This window comes from Musca domestica, unplaced genomic scaffold (assembly GCF_030504385.1).
Source record: "Musca domestica strain aabys unplaced genomic scaffold, Musca_domestica.polishedcontigs.V.1.1 4, whole genome shotgun sequence".
NCBI classification, from domain to species: Eukaryota; Metazoa; Arthropoda; class Insecta; order Diptera; family Muscidae; genus Musca; species Musca domestica.
Genome location: NW_026712328.1, coordinates 508,082 through 528,992, shown reverse-complemented (window position 1 = coordinate 528,992; position 20,911 = coordinate 508,082). Strand labels below are relative to the sequence as shown.

Genomic DNA, 20,911 nt, shown 5'->3' with positions numbered 1-20,911 from the left:
TTTATATAAATAACTCAAAATAAAGCAATGTCGAAAAATTAGTCCATTTAACGCAAAAGACAGCAGGAGAAGCTAGAGAAATTATTTCGCATATCCCACTAACTAATGATGGATTTATATTAGCATGGAAAAATCACACAGATCGTTACGAGAATAAACGGATGCAAATTAATGAAGAAATCAAGACACTATTTAATCTGCCTGGAGTTTCTACTGAATCAAGTCACACTATACAAATACTACAACGCACTGTAAATAGCAGCACTCAGACACTGGGGATGCTTGATATCGATGTTAAAGGATGGGATCCGATTTTAATATACATTTGTTCAACAAAATTACCTAGAGGCTTTTTAGAAGAATTCGAGAACTCATTAAGCGATTGTAAACAAATTCCAAAATGGGAACAGTTTGACGCTTTCTTAACAAACAAATTCAAAACCTTGGAATCAGTTGGTAATATAAAGCCATCTACATCGAAATTTGCTCAACAAAAACCAACCAACAATCACACGCCTAGATTTTTGAAAACATTTCAAACAAATGTCTCAAAAAATACAAAGGAAGACCTACTAATGTAATATTACCTCAACAAAGTAAACCGAAAAATACTCAAACTTGTCAAGTCTGAAAATCAAATCATTTCATCAGAGATTGCAGCGAATTTTTGCAAAACAGTGTGAATGACAGAATTCACATCGCGAAAACATCACACTTATGCTACAATTGCTTGTCATCAAATCACGGAGTAAAGCATTGCAAAAGTCTCTTTGGCTGCCGTTTTGTACTGTGAAACACAATACTTTGTTACACAAGGGAAAGGAAACCCAAACAACTAACTCATAACTAGCTCGAGTGGAAGCACGACCTAGTACTAGTGCTGCTGCTCTTACAAATTAAATACAGTCCACTACAAACCTAGAACCAACTAATATTACTACTTTGACCCTCCAAGATAAGCAATTAGTGAGCCACAATCTGGAGGAACGCTACTTTTCACAGCAATAGTACAAATTGAAACCAAAGGAGAACTGTACGATGCGCGGGCTCTAATAAACTCAGGATCACAATCCACCTTAATTTCGGAGAAGATGAAAAACTGTTTGAAGTTACCTACACGGAACAACTTAGTTCATGTCACTGGCTTAAGACAATTTGTTTCTGAGACTTCAACGAAATCTTGCTTGTTTGCTATGATATTCAAATACGACTCTAGCTTTAAACTGGAAGTCTGGGCTACAGTTTTAAAGAATTTACCTTAAAATCTACCACCACAAAACATAGATGATTCACAACTTCGAGATGTAACAGAGTTAGAACTAGGTGACCCGAAATTTTACGTCAGTCAACCAATCGATTTACTTATTGGAATGGACATAGAACCATTAATATTCACAATTGGAACACCAATGAAAACATTTGGATCAATTTTAACACAAAAAACCAAATTTGGATGGATAGCTGGATGACCCATACCAGGAAGCATCCTTCAACGAAAACAAATATCACTTCTAAATACAACTTCGATAGAGAAAGTACTTACACTTTTCTGGGAGGTGGAATAGACACCTAAAAAGTAATATGGGCTGTATCATGATTTCAACAGACAAAGAGATGTATATATATATAAATATATATATATATATATATATATATATATATATATATATATATATTTATTATATATTTATTATATATTTATGTACTTTATATTTATTTATATACTGGGCCTTACGACGAATATTTGGAGATTTGGAAATTGAATGACATATTCAATACACCTTCCTTTTCAAGGTGGAGGGTATAAAAATGTAAAAGTAAACTAATTAATATAATAGAAGAAAAATAGTTTTCACCTTTACCAACAGTGCGGATAATCATAGCTGTTTTTGAAGATAGCGAAAAAATCTCTCCAATATTATACAATTCATAATAATAATTGACAAAGCTTATAAAGCTGATAGTGACAGAAAAACTTAAACTTACGAAACCGTTGATGCCGAATTTTAGTGACTTAAAAACTGCAATCCCACATAGTCTTTTGGCTTTATATAACTAGAACTTTAATTCAAATATAAAATTATTAAAGAAAAAACCATTAAATACAGAAAACTTTGAAATAATTGTAAACACAATCATGTTAAAAGCTTAAAATATAAATAAGTTCGGCCCGCCCGAAATTTTAATAACCACCACCATTTTTAAGGAACTTGAAAAATTTCAAAAAAAAAAAAAAAAAAAAAAATCCGTTGAATATACAGCTCAAAGGAAAATCCTCCTATAGGAGCTTTACGAAAACTCAGACCTGAATAAGTAATTTTTGCCATAGGCTGTAGTACCCATTACGAACTTTAAATACGTAATTTGAAAAATTCAAAAGACCGAATATTGAGGGGTACCGTTGTTTGTGGGTTATACGATATCGTGGACCTATATAGTCAATTCTCTTCCAGGGAGTAAAGTCCTCAAAACGAACTACATGTGTGGATTTTCAGATAGTTCCATTTGGCACAATTATCACGAAAATAATATACCCTCTATTCTATGTATGGTGGTTTTTAAAAAAAAAACATGAAATGCGTGGGAATTGAAAAAACGTGTATAGAATCGGAAAGTTAATATCATTATCCAAATATAAAAAAAGACAAGTAAAAAACATTAAGTTTGGTCAGGCCAAACTTTAAATTCCCTCCACCATTAGCAAAATAAAATATTTTTATGTAAAAGCATCTGGATTAAAATTGTTTCGCTTAATATATAGGTTGAAGAATCGGTAAAAAAAAAAAACAAGTAAAATGCAGCTAAGTTCGAATATTTAAAACCCTCCACCAATAGGAAGGAAATTGCAAAATATTAAGAAAATTTCGTCGAAAAATACCGTTTAATTGATATGGTTTTTATTATTATAGCCAAATTACACAATATGAACTTTAACCTTTACCTAACGAGGTGGACCTGTTAAAAAAAATACTAAACATATTACACAATATGGACTTTAACTAACGAGGTAGTGGTAAATGGTATCCTCCCTTCACATTTTCTTGATATTATCTCTTCTTTTTCGATAAAAATAAATAAAATGAATAAAATAAAAAGTTTTTTATTTAAATGAAGAAAAATCTGCTTTTTTTCTTATTGCAATTTAAAATATACAAGCTTATACTTATAAAACAAATAATCATTAAAAATATTTTTAACAATGTTCTTTTATGTAAAATTTAGGGGATAAAATTTACCACCACGTCATAATTTGAAATTTGAAACAATTCCAGTCTACAATGTCTCTAATACCATAAAAATAACGAATATTAAGATACTGTTATACATAGGTTGTATTACCCATTTACATCTTCCAATACCAAATTTGAAATAATTCCGGTCAATAATGTCGCTAAAATAATCAAAATACCGAATATTGGCAGATACTACTATAGGGGGGCCATAGAAATACGTGGACCTGCATACGTAATTTTTGTCATATGTTGCAGTACACATTAAGATCTTCCAATACGAAATTTGAAATAATTGCGGTGTATAAAATCGCTAAAATAATCAGACATGACCCATTTTTGAACTAAAGCTAAACTACTGACAAAGTACATATTTGTGCAAAATTTTTGCCTTCTATCTCAATGAGTTTGAAACATAGCGTGATTACAACAGACTCAAAACATTATCGTGGTGGTTGTTTGCGCCAATGCGGGGAAAGATGCAAAGCTCAACCAAACAAAATAGAATAAAAACACAATAGGGGGGTTTTAGTTTTAAGAATAATGGCAAAGGCCGTTATTAATAAATAATAATAATAATTAATAATAGCCATTATTAATAAATAATAATAATAAATAATAATAAGTGGTAAGACAGATTACCTGATTTGCACAATAGCGGGGGAGCGCGACTTCGTATCGATAGATAGAAGAGACGAGTGTGAAACCAACGATCAAAACATGAAGGAAGGTGGAGGCTTTGGCGCCATTCGCCACTCGTTGAAATCTGTTTACATTTATGTTGACAGATCTAAACGAGGTTAATCATTTACAAATTAATTATGCGTTAACCCATTGTTAACGTTACAAACAAATAATTAACAATCTAAATTAAACATGCCGCCCACCTTGCAACATATTGAGATGTTGTAACTAAAATACAATAATAAATACATGTTTTCAACTTTTTTTTCCAATTCAATTTCAATTTAATTCATTTTTTTCCTTTACTTCTCAATTCATATCATTTTTTTTCAAAAAACATTGTGTAACACTATGTGTTACATATGCCCGACAATACCCACCCAAATATGGTGTAGTGGGCTATCGGCAACCCTGGCGTCGCTTGCACCCGATGAGTTACGACCCTGGCATAAACTTCCGGCCCGAGTACCAAGGCCACCCGACCAGGCCTATTAAAATCGGGATCTGCCAAAGGAAGACCTAAAAATGAGTCACGAATGCGCTCGGGAATTACCGCTGTAGGCGTAAGCGCATGGTCCAAATTGGTTACCACAGCCACAATTGAAATGGACTGACTCCGGTCATAGATCGAACTAACGGTCAGCCGACATATTTGGCTACCTTCGATTCTAGAAGTAGGGAGTCGAAGATTATGCACCAAAGAGGAACATATCTGACTCTGCCTACTACACGGGTCCAAAACCGCCCTCACAATAGTGGGTCGATCGGACGACATAATTTTGACTATCAAAGTCGGGGATAGGCAGATACCTGTTTGGAGGGACAACAAGCCGACCAATCCTATCTGCGAGGGGGGAGCGTTATCAGACGGACGACTATACGGACTGTTACGTGACCGATACCTATACTCGGTCCGCGGACGACGCTGACGATTGTTAGTGGGTTTAACCACGGTCTTCGTATCTTCATGAAGGAGGGTGTGGTGTTCTTCATTGCATACGGCACATTTTCTTTTGCTTCGGCAGTCCCTAGCTTGGTGGGATTTAGATAAACACCGTATGCAGTCATTGTATTTTAGGACAATGCGACGTCGCATGTCAACATTCATAACCCGGAAGTCACTACATCTATCCAGCGGGTGCATGCGATCACAAAGGCGACATTTATGTGAGGCCGCAGATGAAACCTTATGGGTTTCGGACCTTAAATTATTTTCCGACTCCTCCAAATGAGGTGTGGCAACCGGAGCCGCAGATGGACCCGAAGATCCGGACTCGGTTTGTAATGTATCATTTTTGGGGGGTGAATCAAGAACCGGAGCCGCAGATGAATCCGTTGCTATGGATTCGGACTCGGTTTGCATCGGCCGCAGATGAATCCGCTTTATCGGATTCGGACCCACGTTCGGATATTTTTACAGCCGCGATCGGCTCAACAAGGGCTGCTTCCACTGCAGCTGACGACATTCCAGCTTGGGTATCGGTGGTTCATTGTAATCAAAACCGTCATCAACATTCAAAAGTTCTTCTTCCGAATAGATTTTCACCGACATACTATATAATGAGAAGAGAACAATATTATTCGTTTGCGGGAGTGTGGTCGGTCAAAACGACCAACTTTGTAATGGGCCGTCTTACAACGCCGTTTTCCGTTCGAACGTCCGCGACTCTAACATGACCGTCGGTGCCCGGAAAAACATTTTCTATACGCCCTAATTTCCACGACGTTGGGGGAAGCTGATCATGACGAACAACGACTAGATCGCCAATCGCCATTTCTCTTTGGGGAAATTTCCACTTATATCTCATATGCAACTGCTTGAGATATTCATCTTTCCACCTTAAACTAAACTGGTGGGCAAGGGCCTGAACTTTCCTAAACCGATTAATTAGACTTAATGGTTGCTCTGTGATGACAAGGGGGCACCAATCAAGAAGTGACCTGGCGTCAATGCAACGATTTCTCCTGGATTATCCGACATTGGACACAACGGCCGGGAATTAAGACAAGCTTCGATCCTAGCCAATACCGTTGCTAATTCTTCAAACGTGAATTTTAAATTTCGAGATTGCTTCCGAAAATGTAACTTGAAGCTCTTGACACCAGCTTCCCATAACCCTCCCATGTGAGGGGCACCAGCAGGTATAAAATGCCATGATAGTCCCTGGTCTGATAAAGACGAGGAGGCGGAGTCAGCGCTTTTTTGGAGGAAATCTTTAAAATTTCTTTGAAGTTCACGCGATGCTCCAACAAAATTTGTTCCATTATCCGAAAAAATGGAATGGGGACAACCACGTCGAGCAATAAATCTATGTAACGCAGCCAAAAAATTAGCAGTCGACAAATCGGACACTGCTTCCAAATGAATTGCCTTTGTAGAGAAACATACAAAGACACATACATAGCCCTTTGTTTTTTTACAAGACCGACCTAGATACGATTTTACATCAAACGGACCTGCGAAATCCACACCAGTGTTTGTAAAAGGTCGATTAAGAGTTGTTCTCTCAGGGGGAAGGGCAGCCATAAATTGACTGCAAGCACGTTTCTTCAACAGAAGCCACACTTTACAGCGACGAACAACCAGCCGAACCAAACTTTTCATACGCGGAATCCAATATTCCAACCTCAAAGTTCGCATCATTAACTGGATATCACCATGAACAGATTTTTGGTGGGTATATTCTACCAACCGTAGAGCAAAGGCACTCCTATAGGGGACAATTATAGGATTACGTTCCGAAGGTGCAAGTGTGGGCGAATTTACCAGTCTACCATTCATTCGCATGACACCATTGTCATCTAGGAAAGGATTGAGAGGAGCCAACACACTCTTACTATCTAACGCCTTCTTGTCTAACAGATTCTTATAATCGCTGACGAAATATATTTTTTGAGCCGTAATTGCACAATAATTACGTGCGTCAATAATCTCTGCCGAGGAAATGCGTCTAGTGGGATAGTAGTAATGGTTTCTATACCGGGGATGCGTTTGACGAATAAATCGAAACGCGTATACAATGAAGTGAAGAGCTCTACGCAAACAAGAAAAGTCTTCCAAAATCTCTTTAAATGTCGACGGAAAGAAAGCAAAGTGACATTTAACGGGTCGCATTTCCATTTCAGTACTAATCGGAGCCAGATCACGAATAGACCATTCCGATTTAGTTTTACCTAGCCAACTAGGGCCGTTCCACCACAGGGGGGAGGCGGACAATTCTATCGGAGACAATCCACGACTTCCTAAATCAGCGGGGTTATCTTCAGATTTAACATGGTACCAATTGTAATTGCCGACATTTTCTTGGATTCGACACACCCTATTGGCTACAAAGGTCGTCCAAGTAGAGGGGGTTCTCTTCAACCAGGCAAGAACTATAGTCGAATCTGTCCAACAATAAATTTGATTAAATTCCAGATCTATTTCCCGAACAATAGTTTTCAATAGGTCTGATGCTAAAACTGCTCCACAAAGTTCCAAGCGAGGAAGCGAAATTGATTTCAAAGGGGCAACTTTCGTTTTACACGACAGCAAATTAACGAAGATTTTTCCATCGGGGGACTCGACACGTATATATCCTCCCCCCGCGTATGCCTTTTCCGAGGCATCGGAAAAGACATGAAGCTCAACAGAAAATCCTGGAACATATTGAACCCATCTAGGTATCCTAATCGAGTTAACATGCGGATTTGTTTCGACAAAACTTCTCCATTCAGCCTCAGTAGCTGCCAGAAGTTGATCATCCCAACCAATGTTGTCCAGCCAAATCTTCTGCATTATCATTTTCGCCCTAACAATTACAGGGGCCAACCAACCGACAGGGTCAAACAATTTCGCGATTGCCGAAAGAACTTCCCTTTTAGTGAAGTGTTTATTGACAATAGGACTCACTTCGAAGAAGAAACAATCTAAACGCGCATTCCACCTAATACCCAGGGGTTTAGAACTACTAGCTTCTACAAACGATAAAAGCTGAGCATCTACCAAATGCTCAGGGGGGAAGCGATCCAAAATAGCTCTACTATTCGCTGTCCATTTTCGCAGCTCGAACTTTGCCGACGATAGTGCCCTAATCAACTGGTCCCTAGCTGCCAATGCAGTCTCGATGTCATGAGCTCCTGCCAAAACGTCATCAACGTACATACATTTTCGCAATATATGCGCCGCGAGGGGAAACTCTGACTCAGTATCATCGGCCAATTGAAGAAGCGTTCTAATCGCTAAATATGGTGCACAATTTACACCGAACGTCACTGTCTGTAGTTCGTAATCTAGGACCTGTTTTGTTGTTGAATTCCGATACAAAATTCTCTGAAGGGGCGAATGCTTTGAATCTACACGAACTTGCCTATACATTTGAGTAATGTCCGAGTTAAACACAAATTTAAAGATACGCCAACGGAGGATCAAAAGAACTAAATCTTGTTGTAACGTTGGACCTACGTGCAATATGTCGTTTAGACTCTGCCCATTCGACGTTTTATTTGAGGCATTAAACACTACTCTAAGTTTCGTGGTCTGTTTTGCTAGGTTTATGACGGGGTGATGTGGTAGATAACACGAAAGGACATCCATAGAAGTATTTGCGGGTACCGGCCTCATGTGGTCAAGTTCCAAATATTCCGATAAAACCTGGTCGTAAACTAGTTTTAATTCAGGCTTTTTCAATAAAGAATTCTCATTCCGATAATATTGTTTGAGGACGTTCGCGCGAGACTCTCCCAAATACCCGATAGCGCTAATCTCAGATTTAAGTGGCAGCGTAACTATATACCTACCCTCTGAGTCCCTACGAGTAGTCCGGGCGTAATTATCCTCACAAAAACGGTCCGATAGAGATAATATTTTGCGTTTAGGAGGCTCTTCGATTTCCCAGAATCGCAAAAGGGTCTGTTGGATTTTGTCTTCTTCTGCTACATCGACAGTAGTGGCAAATGTTCGAACTTGTGTGGCTGGGATAGGACCCGTTACAAGCCAACCAAATACAGTATTTTGAGCAAGCAATGCTCCAGACAAAATGGGACGACAACCATCTAACAATATTTTTGGATAAAGATCAGCACCTAACAGCAGATCGACGGGACGAGATTCAAAAAGGTTAACATCTGCCAAGCGAAGATCGGGAATTTGTGACCTTAAGTCGGAATTAACCACAAACGAGGGAAGATTTCCAGAAATGGCACGCAAAACTAAAACGTTGGTTTCCAATTTCAGCGAAGGGTCGAAAGGACTGCTAATTTGTATACGACAAGCTTTATTAGCAGTGGCCGAGAGTGAACAACTAACTCCCAAAATTACAGCATTCGTAGAATGCACAGGAAGCTTCAAACGAGTTTGGAGTCTCTCTGAAATGAAAGAGGACTCGGAAGCAGGATCTATTAACGCCCTGGCAGGAAATGAAACACCTAGATGAACAATATTCACCATTGCGGTACCTAAGAGTACAGCCTTGTTCTGCGCGGCGTGAAATACTTGCCGGGGCAAGCAACCGGCGGATGTGCCTGGCGCGCAATTTTCTGAATTAGGGGGGACAGTCGAAGGCGTAGTACTCGAATTTCGGGGGGCATTGCTAGTAACGGTGGAAGTTCGATTTGAATTGCTAGAGGTAATATCATCCCGATGCAACAACGTATGGTGGGACTTGTTACACTTTGAACACCGACGTTTGCTATCACAATTCATAACTTCATGGTCGTTCCTAAGACAGTTGATACAAAGATGATGACGTTTCATTACTTTGTATCGATCAGCGGGTGTGAAACTCTTAAAGCGGGGACAGTCATACAATTTATGACGCTGATTTTGACAAATTAGACAATTTGAACCTTTCGAAGCGCGGGGAGAACGCGGTGGCTCTGGAATTCTGATATTTGAATGATGCGCTTGAACTTTACTATTATTTGACCGCTTAGACTGATCTGTTGCACGCATATCATGGAGGCACATGAGCGTACGTATGCGCTCAGTGAGAAAGGCATCCAAATCCTTCCAGGACGAAAGAGAAGATTTATCCTTAACACTCTGCTCCCAAAGAGTCTGAGTAATTTTTGGCAATCTCTGGAGACACAGAAATACTAATATCGGATCCCAATTTTCCGTATTGACATCATACACGGACATCGAAGACAGGCATCCATTGATACCACGTTGGATCGACTTTAATCCCGAACTAGTCTCACTATAGAGGACCGGAATATCAAACAAAACTTTCAATTGGTTATGAACCAGAAGCCGAGGGTTATCATAAGTTTCAACTAGAGCCTTCCACGCGAGCTCGAAACTACGATTAATTAAGGGGAACTTCGATACAATCTCGCGAGCTTCACCAGAAGTCAGATGACAAAGTTTTTCAACGTCGGTAAGACGACCATTAACAATATATATAGCCGTAAACAAATCCCTAAATGTTGGCCATGAGTGGAAATCACCTTCAAATATGTCCGTATCGCACGGCGGTAGGGCAAGGTTATGGACACAATCCAAATGAGAAACTTCCTCTGTAGTCCTAAAACTGGCACTATTATTTCTCACAATAGAGGAAAGCGGAGTTTGTATCTGCGAATGATTTTCGCGGGAAGCATGAGTCGAAGTACTCAAATTGTTGCCAATAGCTTGCGAGTTTTGTATGGGCGACTTAGCTGAAGTTTCGCCCGGCGTTTCTATCAACGAAGCAACCGAACCACAAAGACTACCATTAATAGAGGAAGTACGATATTTTTTGAATTGCCCTAGCTTTCTATTAATTGCGGACTGGCAATCGACATAGATTTGAAATGACGAATTGTATTTCTGATCAACCGCATCGATAACTTCTTTCGTCGTCTCTACTGACGACATCATATAGTCACAGCACTTTTCAAATTTGTCCTGTGCTTGCGTCCAAAGTTTTTCTAATGCACTAAGATGAGACTGTAGCGCATGAATATCGAGCTGGTCATCACGCATCGTATTGAAACGAGCATTAAACTGGATGACCGCATCCGAGGTTCTAGTGAACATATCAATTGGGGTGAATGACATTGTGAATAAATTTCCCGAAATCTGTACTACAAAAAGCAAGAAGGGAACGACTAAAGCACGATTTGCTCAGATAATTTATACAAAATCCACGAATTACTGATTCTTCTTCGCACAATATACGAAGAAAACACAAAAGTTTATACTAAAACTCCAAAAGTTTCAAAAAATCAACCGAGTTTTTCCAAAGTTCAAGAAAAATACCGAAAAGCTTCCGAAAATCTAACAAAACCGCACTATAGGGCCAAAGAAATCGAAATTTTCCGAGAAATAAATGCCTTGAACCTCTCACACAATAGTGAAATATCAAAAAACCGGTCTAGAATCACCAAAATTGTAATCTCCGATGAGATATTTAGCAACCAAATGCAAATATACAATGAAAAATATGTGAAAATGTTCAAATAAATAATAAAAATTTCAAATATATATCCAAAAAATATCAATAAATAATAAAAAATTGTTAAATTGTGTAATTTTCCAAAAAAAAAAACGTATTTTCGCGCACAAACAATTCAAAATATTCAATTTTTTATTATTTTCTACCGAAAATATTGAGATTTTATTATTTTTATTTCCAAAGTTAACCTACTATTTAGGCAATCGAACTACCAAATGTAGCGTATTCTCAAAAAATAAATTTTAAAAAATAAAAATTTTATTTAAAATCTCCAAAAGTAATTAAAATTTGAAATTCCAAACGAAAAATATCAATTTTAACACTTTTTATTCAAAAAAGTCGTATTGACCGAACGTAGGGTGTACGCGTTATTAATTTTTCAAAAACGTCGTTTTCTAACACCCAATTATCATATAATAATAATCAAAAATAAAATTTGAAAATTTTTAATATTTTATGTTGGTTCCGTTTATCGAGGTTCACCTGTAAAATATGTTAAGTTGCGTTTATCAAGGGTCACCTGTAACACAACAGACAATACCAAACGTATGTATGTATGCGTGTGTAAAGCGGCTGACCGACTAAGCAACGATATTAACCGTATGATTTTTATGGCTCTACCAATTACAACAAAACCAATGCAATTGAAGTAAGTGTATTTTTTGGGGGTGATTTGTGAAAAATATTTTAAATATTAAAAATGCAATTTTGCAAAAAATTTAACAATTTTAAAATTTCAATTATACCAATCGATGGGGAATTTTATGCACATTAAAATGATACCCCGCAACAATATTTTATTTTCAACAAAGATACCAAAAAAATACACTTTTTCTTCAATTATTTTGATTTTTCTTTATTTTCAATTTGCCGTCGGCAAAACAATATTTGCTAACTAGACGGAGGGGGGCGGGGTAAGCGACGCGTTGTAAGACGGCCACAAAGAATATCAACGACGCGATTGTTGTTGCTTTTACACAATTTGTTTTTTTCTTTTCTCTTCAAGAATATTATTTATTTAAATTCACCGGCACTTTTTTCACTGTACGTACCTGTTTGTTCTTGATAGAAACACGATGATGATGTTAAGGAGATGATGTGGTGGACTGTATAGATGGTGATGATGATGTTTATCTTTGCAATTAAAGAAAAAAGAAGAAAACGATTACTTCTTCTACCAACAGCTCGTTCGTAATCCGGCTCGAAGGACCAATGTTTGCGCCAATGCGGGGAAAGATGCAAAGCTCCACCAAACAAAATAGAATAAAAACACAATAGGGGGGTTTTAGTTTTAAGAATAATGGCAAAGGCCGTATTTATTAATAATAATAATAAATAATAATAAGTGGTAAGACAGATTACCTGATTTGCACAATAGCGGGGGAGCGCGACTTCGTATCGATAGATAGAAGAGACGAGTGTGAAACCAACGATCAAAACATGAAGGAAGGTGGAGGCTTTGGCGCCATTCGCCACTCGTTGAAATCTGTTTACATTTATGTTGACAGATCTAAACGAGGTTAATCATTTACAAATTAATTATGCGTTAACCCATTGTTAACGTTACAAACAAATAATTACCAATCTAAATTAAACAGACACAATACAAATTGTTCTGCTAAATTTTGACGCTCTTCGTCAGATCGGTAGGCACCGCTACCGATATTCGGTATTTTGATGATTTTAGCGACATTATTCACCGCAATTGTTTCAAATTTGGGATTTGATGTTCGTAATGGATGCTATAGCCTATGACAGGAGATTGTCTGTGCATGTTCATGTTTTCGTATAGCCCCCATATGACGGTACCTCCCAATATTCTGTATTTTGATGATTTTAGCGTTTTAGTTTCAAATTATGTATTTAGAGTTCGTAATGGGAACTACAGTCTCCCTATATTCGGTATTTTGATAAAAATTCATATTTGAAGTTCATAATGGATTCTAGCCTGGTGGCAGAACATTGAATATTTAGTTTCACGTTTTCCTAAAGCGCACATAAAACTATACCCACCGATATTCGGTATTTTGATAATCCCAGTCACATTTACTCACATAATTGTTTCATATTTGGTATGTTGGAAGATTTGTATGATGGCAATCCTTGAAGTATAAAATTGCCTTTACAGGTTCCCGTTTTGGTGTGGGCCAATATAATGGCCTCACTCACTTTATGAGTTTTTATACCCTATGGGTGGTATATGGTTGGTATATTAACGTTGTCATTCCGTTTATAACTCCTCGAAATACTAATCTCAGACCCAACAAAGTATATATATTCTTGATCAGCGTAAAATTGCAAGCCACTTTAGCGATGTCCGTCTGTCTGTTGTAATCACGCTATCTTTTGAACGAATTAAGATAGAAGGCTAAAACATAGCACATGCAGGTTAAGTTCGTAAATGGTTCATTTTGATCCACGTTTTAATATATCTCCCATATAACTGTGCTTCGCGATATATGGTACATTGACGAATATGGTTAAATTTTCTAACAGAATTGATAACAATTTTGTACTTTTGGTATTGAAAATGTAGGTCCACGTCTGCGTATAGCCCCTATACAACGGCACCTCCAAATATTCGGTATTTTGATGATTTTAGCGTCTTTATTCGCCGGAGTAGTTTTAAATTACGTATTTTGAGTTTGTAATGGGAACTACAGTATCTATTTTAGTACGATATTTTGATGATTTTAACTACATTATTAACAGTTTCGAATTTGAATATGGTAATGGCTTATGTGTGCCTATGTAGGTCCACGTCGTATTGATTGCAATATAACGACTATATTCGGTATTTTTAAAATTTTACCAGAATTTTTTAAGGATTTTATTTTTTGAAAATTTTGAAATTCGTTCCAAATTGTGGAGGGTATTTAAAGTTCGGCTTTTATTTATTTATTTATTTTCTTTTTTTTGATAAATTTAACTGCATTATGCAAACGGTCTTACTGTTATATGAAGTTTAAAGTGAAATAAGCTTGAATTCAGAATTTTTTACCTATTGTGTTTTGAAAAAAAAAAATTCATTTTCCAGTATTTAAAGCGAAACCTTTTTGAATACTATATATTATTTTTATATATTTTCCTTTTGTATACAAACCACCATATATATATATATATATAGCTATATATAACCACCGTCGATATAGCTATGTCCGTATGTATGTTGTAATCTTTCGAACGAAATAAGAAATAAGGCTAAAATTTTTCACATATGTACACCTTGCCGGTAGGCAGATTATGTTCGTAAATGGTTCATTTTGATCCACGTTTTAATATATCTCCCATATAACGGTACTTCGCGATATATGGTACATTGACGATGTTGGTCAAATTTTCTAACAGAATTGATAACAATTTTGTACTTAGTTTTTAATGGATTCTACCTCTTGTGGATCAATGTATGTTTAGACCTACGTTTTTGTATAGACCACATATAACCGTTGCTTCCGATATTAAGTAATCGACTTAATGGGTTGTAACTCTTTTAATTTATCCTTGAATGAAGATCCAGCCCATAATAACGGTACGTCCCGGATACTCGGGCACTCTTCGGATTTGTTTAACATTTGATATTGTGTAATGGTATAATGGGTTCCACCACCGTTATCAAAACATTGTCCATATGTTTCCAAATTTTGTAATATCCGTTTAATTGTAGATTATATATAGCTAAGGTTCTTAATTTTAATATTGCCACGGAGGCAATACAAATGGAATATTATTTAAAGTTAAGTTTCCTATTCCTTCATGTACGATTAATGTATATTCTTACAACCTTATTTTTTCAGGTAGACTGGACACTTTTAATACCTAGAAATTGGAGTGGTCCAATTGTGGTACGAAGTTCTGAATATCTAAAAGCAATACATGGTCTTTTAACAAAATATTCGACGCGCGTTGCACATAATTCTATAATAGTTTTGTTTGTATTAGGAATATTGCCACAAGATAGATCCAGTCCCATAGTTTGTACTAGAGCTACAATGTGGGCACTTCCCGATATGTCGTCTGCACTATTCGTAGCGCAATATTCAATTAAAAACGTCAACGCAGTTGTAAAGCGTGTAAGTATTAAATATAAATATAGTAGTACTAACTAATTACTAAATACATATATATGTATACATATATATATATATATATATATATATATATATATATATATATATATATATATATATATATATATATATATATATATATATATATATATATATATATATACATATATATATATATATATATATATATATATATATATATATATATATATATATATATATATATATATATTAGAGGATTATAGCATACTTATATGGAGTTCGTAATAGTAACGGCTTTTTAGCAAAGATGATTGTTTGAAACTGAAAATGCGTGATAACGGCTCATTTAGCCTGGTCACATCAAAGCTGATTGTTTGAAGCTGTAAAAGCGTGAGTTAACAAAAAAAAACAGCAAAACGTTTGCGTGAGACTTTGCCGAGACAACTTCAAAATGCGAGTAGCACACATCAGCGAAGAACACCAACAATAACGTGCTATGGTTCTGGCGTGCATGGTGTTTATCGTTCCAACTGCACAACCTGTAACAACAACAACAAGAACAGTCCTCAACCTCTATCTTTCAATACTATTGCTACTGATATGATGAACTCTACCAACATCTCACGTGGAAATATTTGGGTTGCTTGGTGAAGCAGTTTTCGACAATGGCGCAAAGGTAAGTGTTGCTAGATTGAATCTTGTAAACATTTTAAAAGAAAACGGATGCCAGTTTCAACCAATAAATGCTGAAGTAAGTCTTGCCGATGGTTCGACAAGAACCTGGGTAGTGGAATCGCCCATCTGTGATATTACGATTGGCAGTAGAAAGAAGAAAATTCGACTGCTATATCTCCCCAACGCTATAAAAAATCGCACTCTAATTGGAATCAAGTTCATGGAACAATCCGCCATTATTTTGAATATGGCACAACGTTATTGGTACTATGAAGAGGAACCAAGGAAAATATTCGTTTACCAATCCTTTGAAAATGCAAGTGTTTTCCGTAGATGTCAAAGCTCAACATTATTCTCCAAAAACTAAAGCAATCAGCAGAATGTCACAATTCATTGAATATGTTGAAGGAAGCAAGTTTTCACCTCTACCATCTACACCAAAAGTACTGAAAGAAATGCAAAATATTCCGACTCCCACGCAAGAATGTTATGCTTCGAAATCTGTGAGAGCTGGAACGTCACATGCTATGGAAATCAACAATGAATATTCTCCTCACTCCATACAAAACAGTTTTCGTGCTGCCATTCCAACAGATCGGACTACTCCAAGTAACACTTCAAGGCTATTTGGACCGCCAGTAAAGCCTCGACCAACTGAAGGAGATGCATATCTAGACAGCATATTCCTACCGCTGTAAATATTGAAGCGCAAATGATCTCATTGCAGGTCTGCTCCAGGGGGAGTACCCTGAATATGCAAAGAGACGATACACCATAACGACGAAATCACCGAACAAACTCAATCCTTAAGAATCTTAAGGCGAAGAGGAAGACCAAAACAGAAGTAGGCATAGTCATACCTGTACGCCGAGATTCAAGACTTGGTATTCGGAGTTTGTAAAAATTAACCGCTCATTTACAAAAAGATTTTTTAAAATTGTTGCGCTATTTTTAAACCCACCACCATAGTGTGGAGGATATATTAAGTTTGTCATTCCGTTTGTAACACCTCGAAATATACATTTTAGACCCCACAAAGTATATATATTCTTGATCAGCATAAAATTCTATGTCGATTTAACAATGACCGTCCGTCTGTGGAAATCACTCTACATAAAAATTTACTCAAATGTGAAACACCTTTATTTGTATTTTCCGCGGTTTCTGCGTTGGGCGCCAATGAAACAGATTTGCTTCGCAAATTGTACATGAATAAAGACACACCAAATTTAAGCATTTTCTTTGTTAACGCTTACGGCAATCTTATCTGATGGTTACAATGAAACATGTTAGAATGGAGATCGCTGTATGAGTGATTTATTCAAACTCTTTGTTTCTTAGGTTCTATGTTTGAGAATCGAAACTGTCGTCTGGAACGCAGTTATTTAATAACGTAATAGCTAAGTTGCTAAGTTATAGCCCCCATATAACGGTACCCACGATTTTCGGTATTTTGATGATTTTAGCGAATTTTTTCACCGGAATTGTTTCAAATTTGAAGTTTGAAGTTCGTAGTGGATATTACAGCCTAAGACCGAAAATTGTCTGTGCAGGTCCACGTCTTCCTATAGCCCCCATATAACGGTACCTCCCGATATTCGGTATTTTGATTATTTTATCTACATTATTACCGATTTGTTTAAGTTTCGCATTTGAATATTGTAATGGCTTGTGACAAATGTCGTCCTATATATTAGGGTATAACAGCTACATTTGGTATTTTTAAGATTTCAGCAGAATTTTTAACGGATTTTATTGTTTTGAGAATTGCCAAATTCGTTCCAAATGGTGGAGGGTATTCAATGTTCGGACCGGCCGAACTTAGAGCTTTTTACTTGTATATACCGCATTCACCATAATGGAACCACTCTCAATTACTAAGAATTGGCGTTAACTAATATTTCAGGTCATACTTTTGGTATTGTTGTTAGTAAGTGGTTTTCCCAAACATCACTTCGCCAATGAATGCATCGTATGTAACCTTCAAAACGTGTGTCAAGTTTAGAATTGAATTCTTTCTCAAGTTTGTTTTGATAATAATTGTATCGAAAGATGTTATGCTTCTGTTATTTCTTTACGTTTAAAGGAGACAGGAGAAGCCATTTATTTTATGTAGCAATCGAATAAGGGGTGAGTTCCTGTCCCTCTTAACACAACAAATCACCACATAAATCCTCGACTCCACACCACTCGGAGAAATATCTGGATCGCTGCGGTGCAGGAAGCCAAATTCAATTGTAGCCTACAATGTTACAATGGTTATAATGTATTGAAAAATATCGCACCGGAAGTGGAAGGGGGGATTAGCATTCCTGTTGCACCGCTCTGTTCAATAAAGACCTATCTCGCTTGAGCTAGTCTTTAGTGACCATACATGGATTGCATGGGGGTATCAGTCATGTGCGGAACTGTCGGGGTAGAGATGCTCAATGCGTCAGTTTGTTGTGCACCGCAAGAGTGATAGGGAAAAGCGAAGAGTACTACGTGGTGTGAGATCTCTTCCCGCCGAAGAGGTACTACTACAATTTACGATAGGTGATGTTGCGAGTGTTATCCAAAGCGTTGGGTCCACACGAATATCAATGGTAATTTTGAAACAGCTGGGTACACTGGAAGTTGAGCACCTCGCTAAAGTCCTCAACCTTTAGATAGCCACCCACATAAATCCCAAAGCCAGGAAAATTGCGCCAGCGGTAATTGTGTTATTTCGTATAACTAATATATTACTATTTGGACTGTACTGTTTTTATATATATATTTTTCCATTTGATTCTGATTTATTGGATTTTTCATAAAGTACCCACGATGCCGTAGAAATGTTATCGCCCTTGTTGTACCATACACTTTTCCATTTAATACTATCCCACCTATATTTTTTCCATATGTTTAAGATGGCAATGTTTACTGGGGTAAGACAGAAAATACCTAGGTTTCGGAAAGAGCCACCAATCATCATCGGTTCCTTTGGTTTTTTATCTGGGGATATTTTCTCCAGAAGTTATTTTAAAGTAACTCCTATTACAAAAAACTTTTTTTGCCCAAGTGATCTTAAGTTCAATTGAAGAGAACCCAAAGAATTTAATTAAACCAAAATTAATTTGGTATCTCTTCTAAATCTTACAACAGAACTTATAAGCATGTTTCATCTCTCTCCACTTGTTATGCTTTTTTTAAAATGAACGAAATAGCATAACCATGTAAGTTGGTTTTGTCTGTTACAAAAAAACCCTTTCCTCGACGATGCTTTGTCTATTAGTAGAACAGTGTTGACATGTTTGTTGTTGCAAAAAAAGTTAGGCTTAATCCTATTATTGTGGTTTTATAAAAACAACGTTTGCTTATTTTTAACAATAAAGAGTACTACCGTAAAAGTTTGCAGACATGTATGGATACCCATTTGAGGGGATAAAATCAATTTTTTTTGCATGTACACCCTCTATTTGTTTTACAACTCTACAGTCATCTATGTGCAGCCACACAATGAATATAAAAGCTTTACGATAGGTCTCAAAAAGGAAAACTATGTCGAAAATATTGAGGAAAGTTGAAAAGTTTACGTAATTTAGACAATTTTCTAGAGTTTAGGCATTGTAAAATATTATGTGGTACTCACATTTTTTGGCGCTTATTTCGAATTCTCAGATAATCTTGCCGATTCAACGCTAGCAACATTGCGTGGTTTTCACAATCTAGCCACAAATATTGGGAAAATTTTATCCAAAATTTTGTTTCGCAATTTCAATGTTTTAACGCAACGATAGTATTAAACAGCTCAATATAAAAAATAAATAGAATGATCTGTCGACGTAAAACTATACAGAACCGCTTCTTATAAAACAACAGACACAATTCACAATTAGGACTTGAGATAAAGTTCTCATATTAAAAATTGGTATCGACCACAAAACAACATTTAATTTATTTTGGTACCCCTTCTGCCACGTAAAAGAGATGATTTGTTTTAGATTGATCGATACGTTAGTGGTTGATCGTAACATGTTAAAAAAGAGGCTACTATTGGTATTGATCGACTTCCTTGTACCCTGCGGTGCCTTCTATCATTTGATAACACACGTTTTATAGACATTCTCGGTATCTTTATTTAAGTCCAATTTGCTTAGAGAATGGGGTTTTAAATATATAGCTAATTAATATAAAATATATTGCTTGAGATAGTAGTACAATCGGGAACTAGTGAAGCCTGCGTCCGACTACTTCGCACTATGTTACCGTAGGTTGTTTGTGGGTGGGCATAACTTATTAGTAATTAGGTTAGTTTTACTACCACGCTTTTTAAATCATAATCTGAGTTCGCATATTGCGATATTTATTCTTACCTCCAGATTTCACCGATGAATATGACTGCCTGTTATTAACAGCGTTAATATGTAAACCATCTAGCTAGAATGGTACAGTGGGAACCATATATTACAACCTGGAAATATTTATAAATTCTTCCAAATATTAACTAGAGATACATTTCATTTAAACCTAATATCTTAGCCGTGGATGCTATATCTATACATAAATTGTAATAATTATCTCCAATTTCTGAGAGCGCTTTAGATTTTTTGAGAACCAGACCTAATTTGGAAGTAAAATGATTGTTCTTGGAAAGGCGTTGAAGATAAGTAATTTGGTTTGTTATAGGTGGTTGGCCAGGTTCTAACATCGTAATGCCTTTTATTGATATCATGGCTAACTAAGATGTTATTCTTAATTTATTTTCTTATTAAGACTAACTCCGATTAATACCCACATAATATATTTGAGTAGGAAGTTTGTACAATTATTTTCATCAAGATGCAAATATTTCCATCGGATATAACCAATGAAATTTGGTAAGATGGTAATT

The 20,911-nt window shown here is 36.5% G+C and overlaps 1 protein-coding gene across 10 annotated transcripts in view; it reads left to right on the top strand.

The window, feature by feature from the left end:
* The window catches only part of LOC109613610 (uncharacterized), an 873,804-nt gene that overhangs the window by 686,387 nt on the left and 166,506 nt on the right, over positions 1–20,911 (top strand). For 7 of the 10 annotated variants that reach the window (XR_009342989.1, XM_059126781.1, XM_059126777.1 and 4 more), the window contains one exon: positions 15,127–15,402. The exons of 2 other annotated variants lie outside the window; for them this stretch is intronic. Coding sequence is in view for 7 of the 8 variants with exons in the window: in XM_059126781.1 (XP_058982764.1) it covers positions 15,127–15,402 (276 nt within the window). In the remaining variant the exon portion in view is untranslated. Of the gene's footprint in view, positions 1–15,126; positions 15,403–20,911 lie in introns of those variants that run through there. One more of the 10 variants, XM_059126784.1, reaches the window with a different exon arrangement.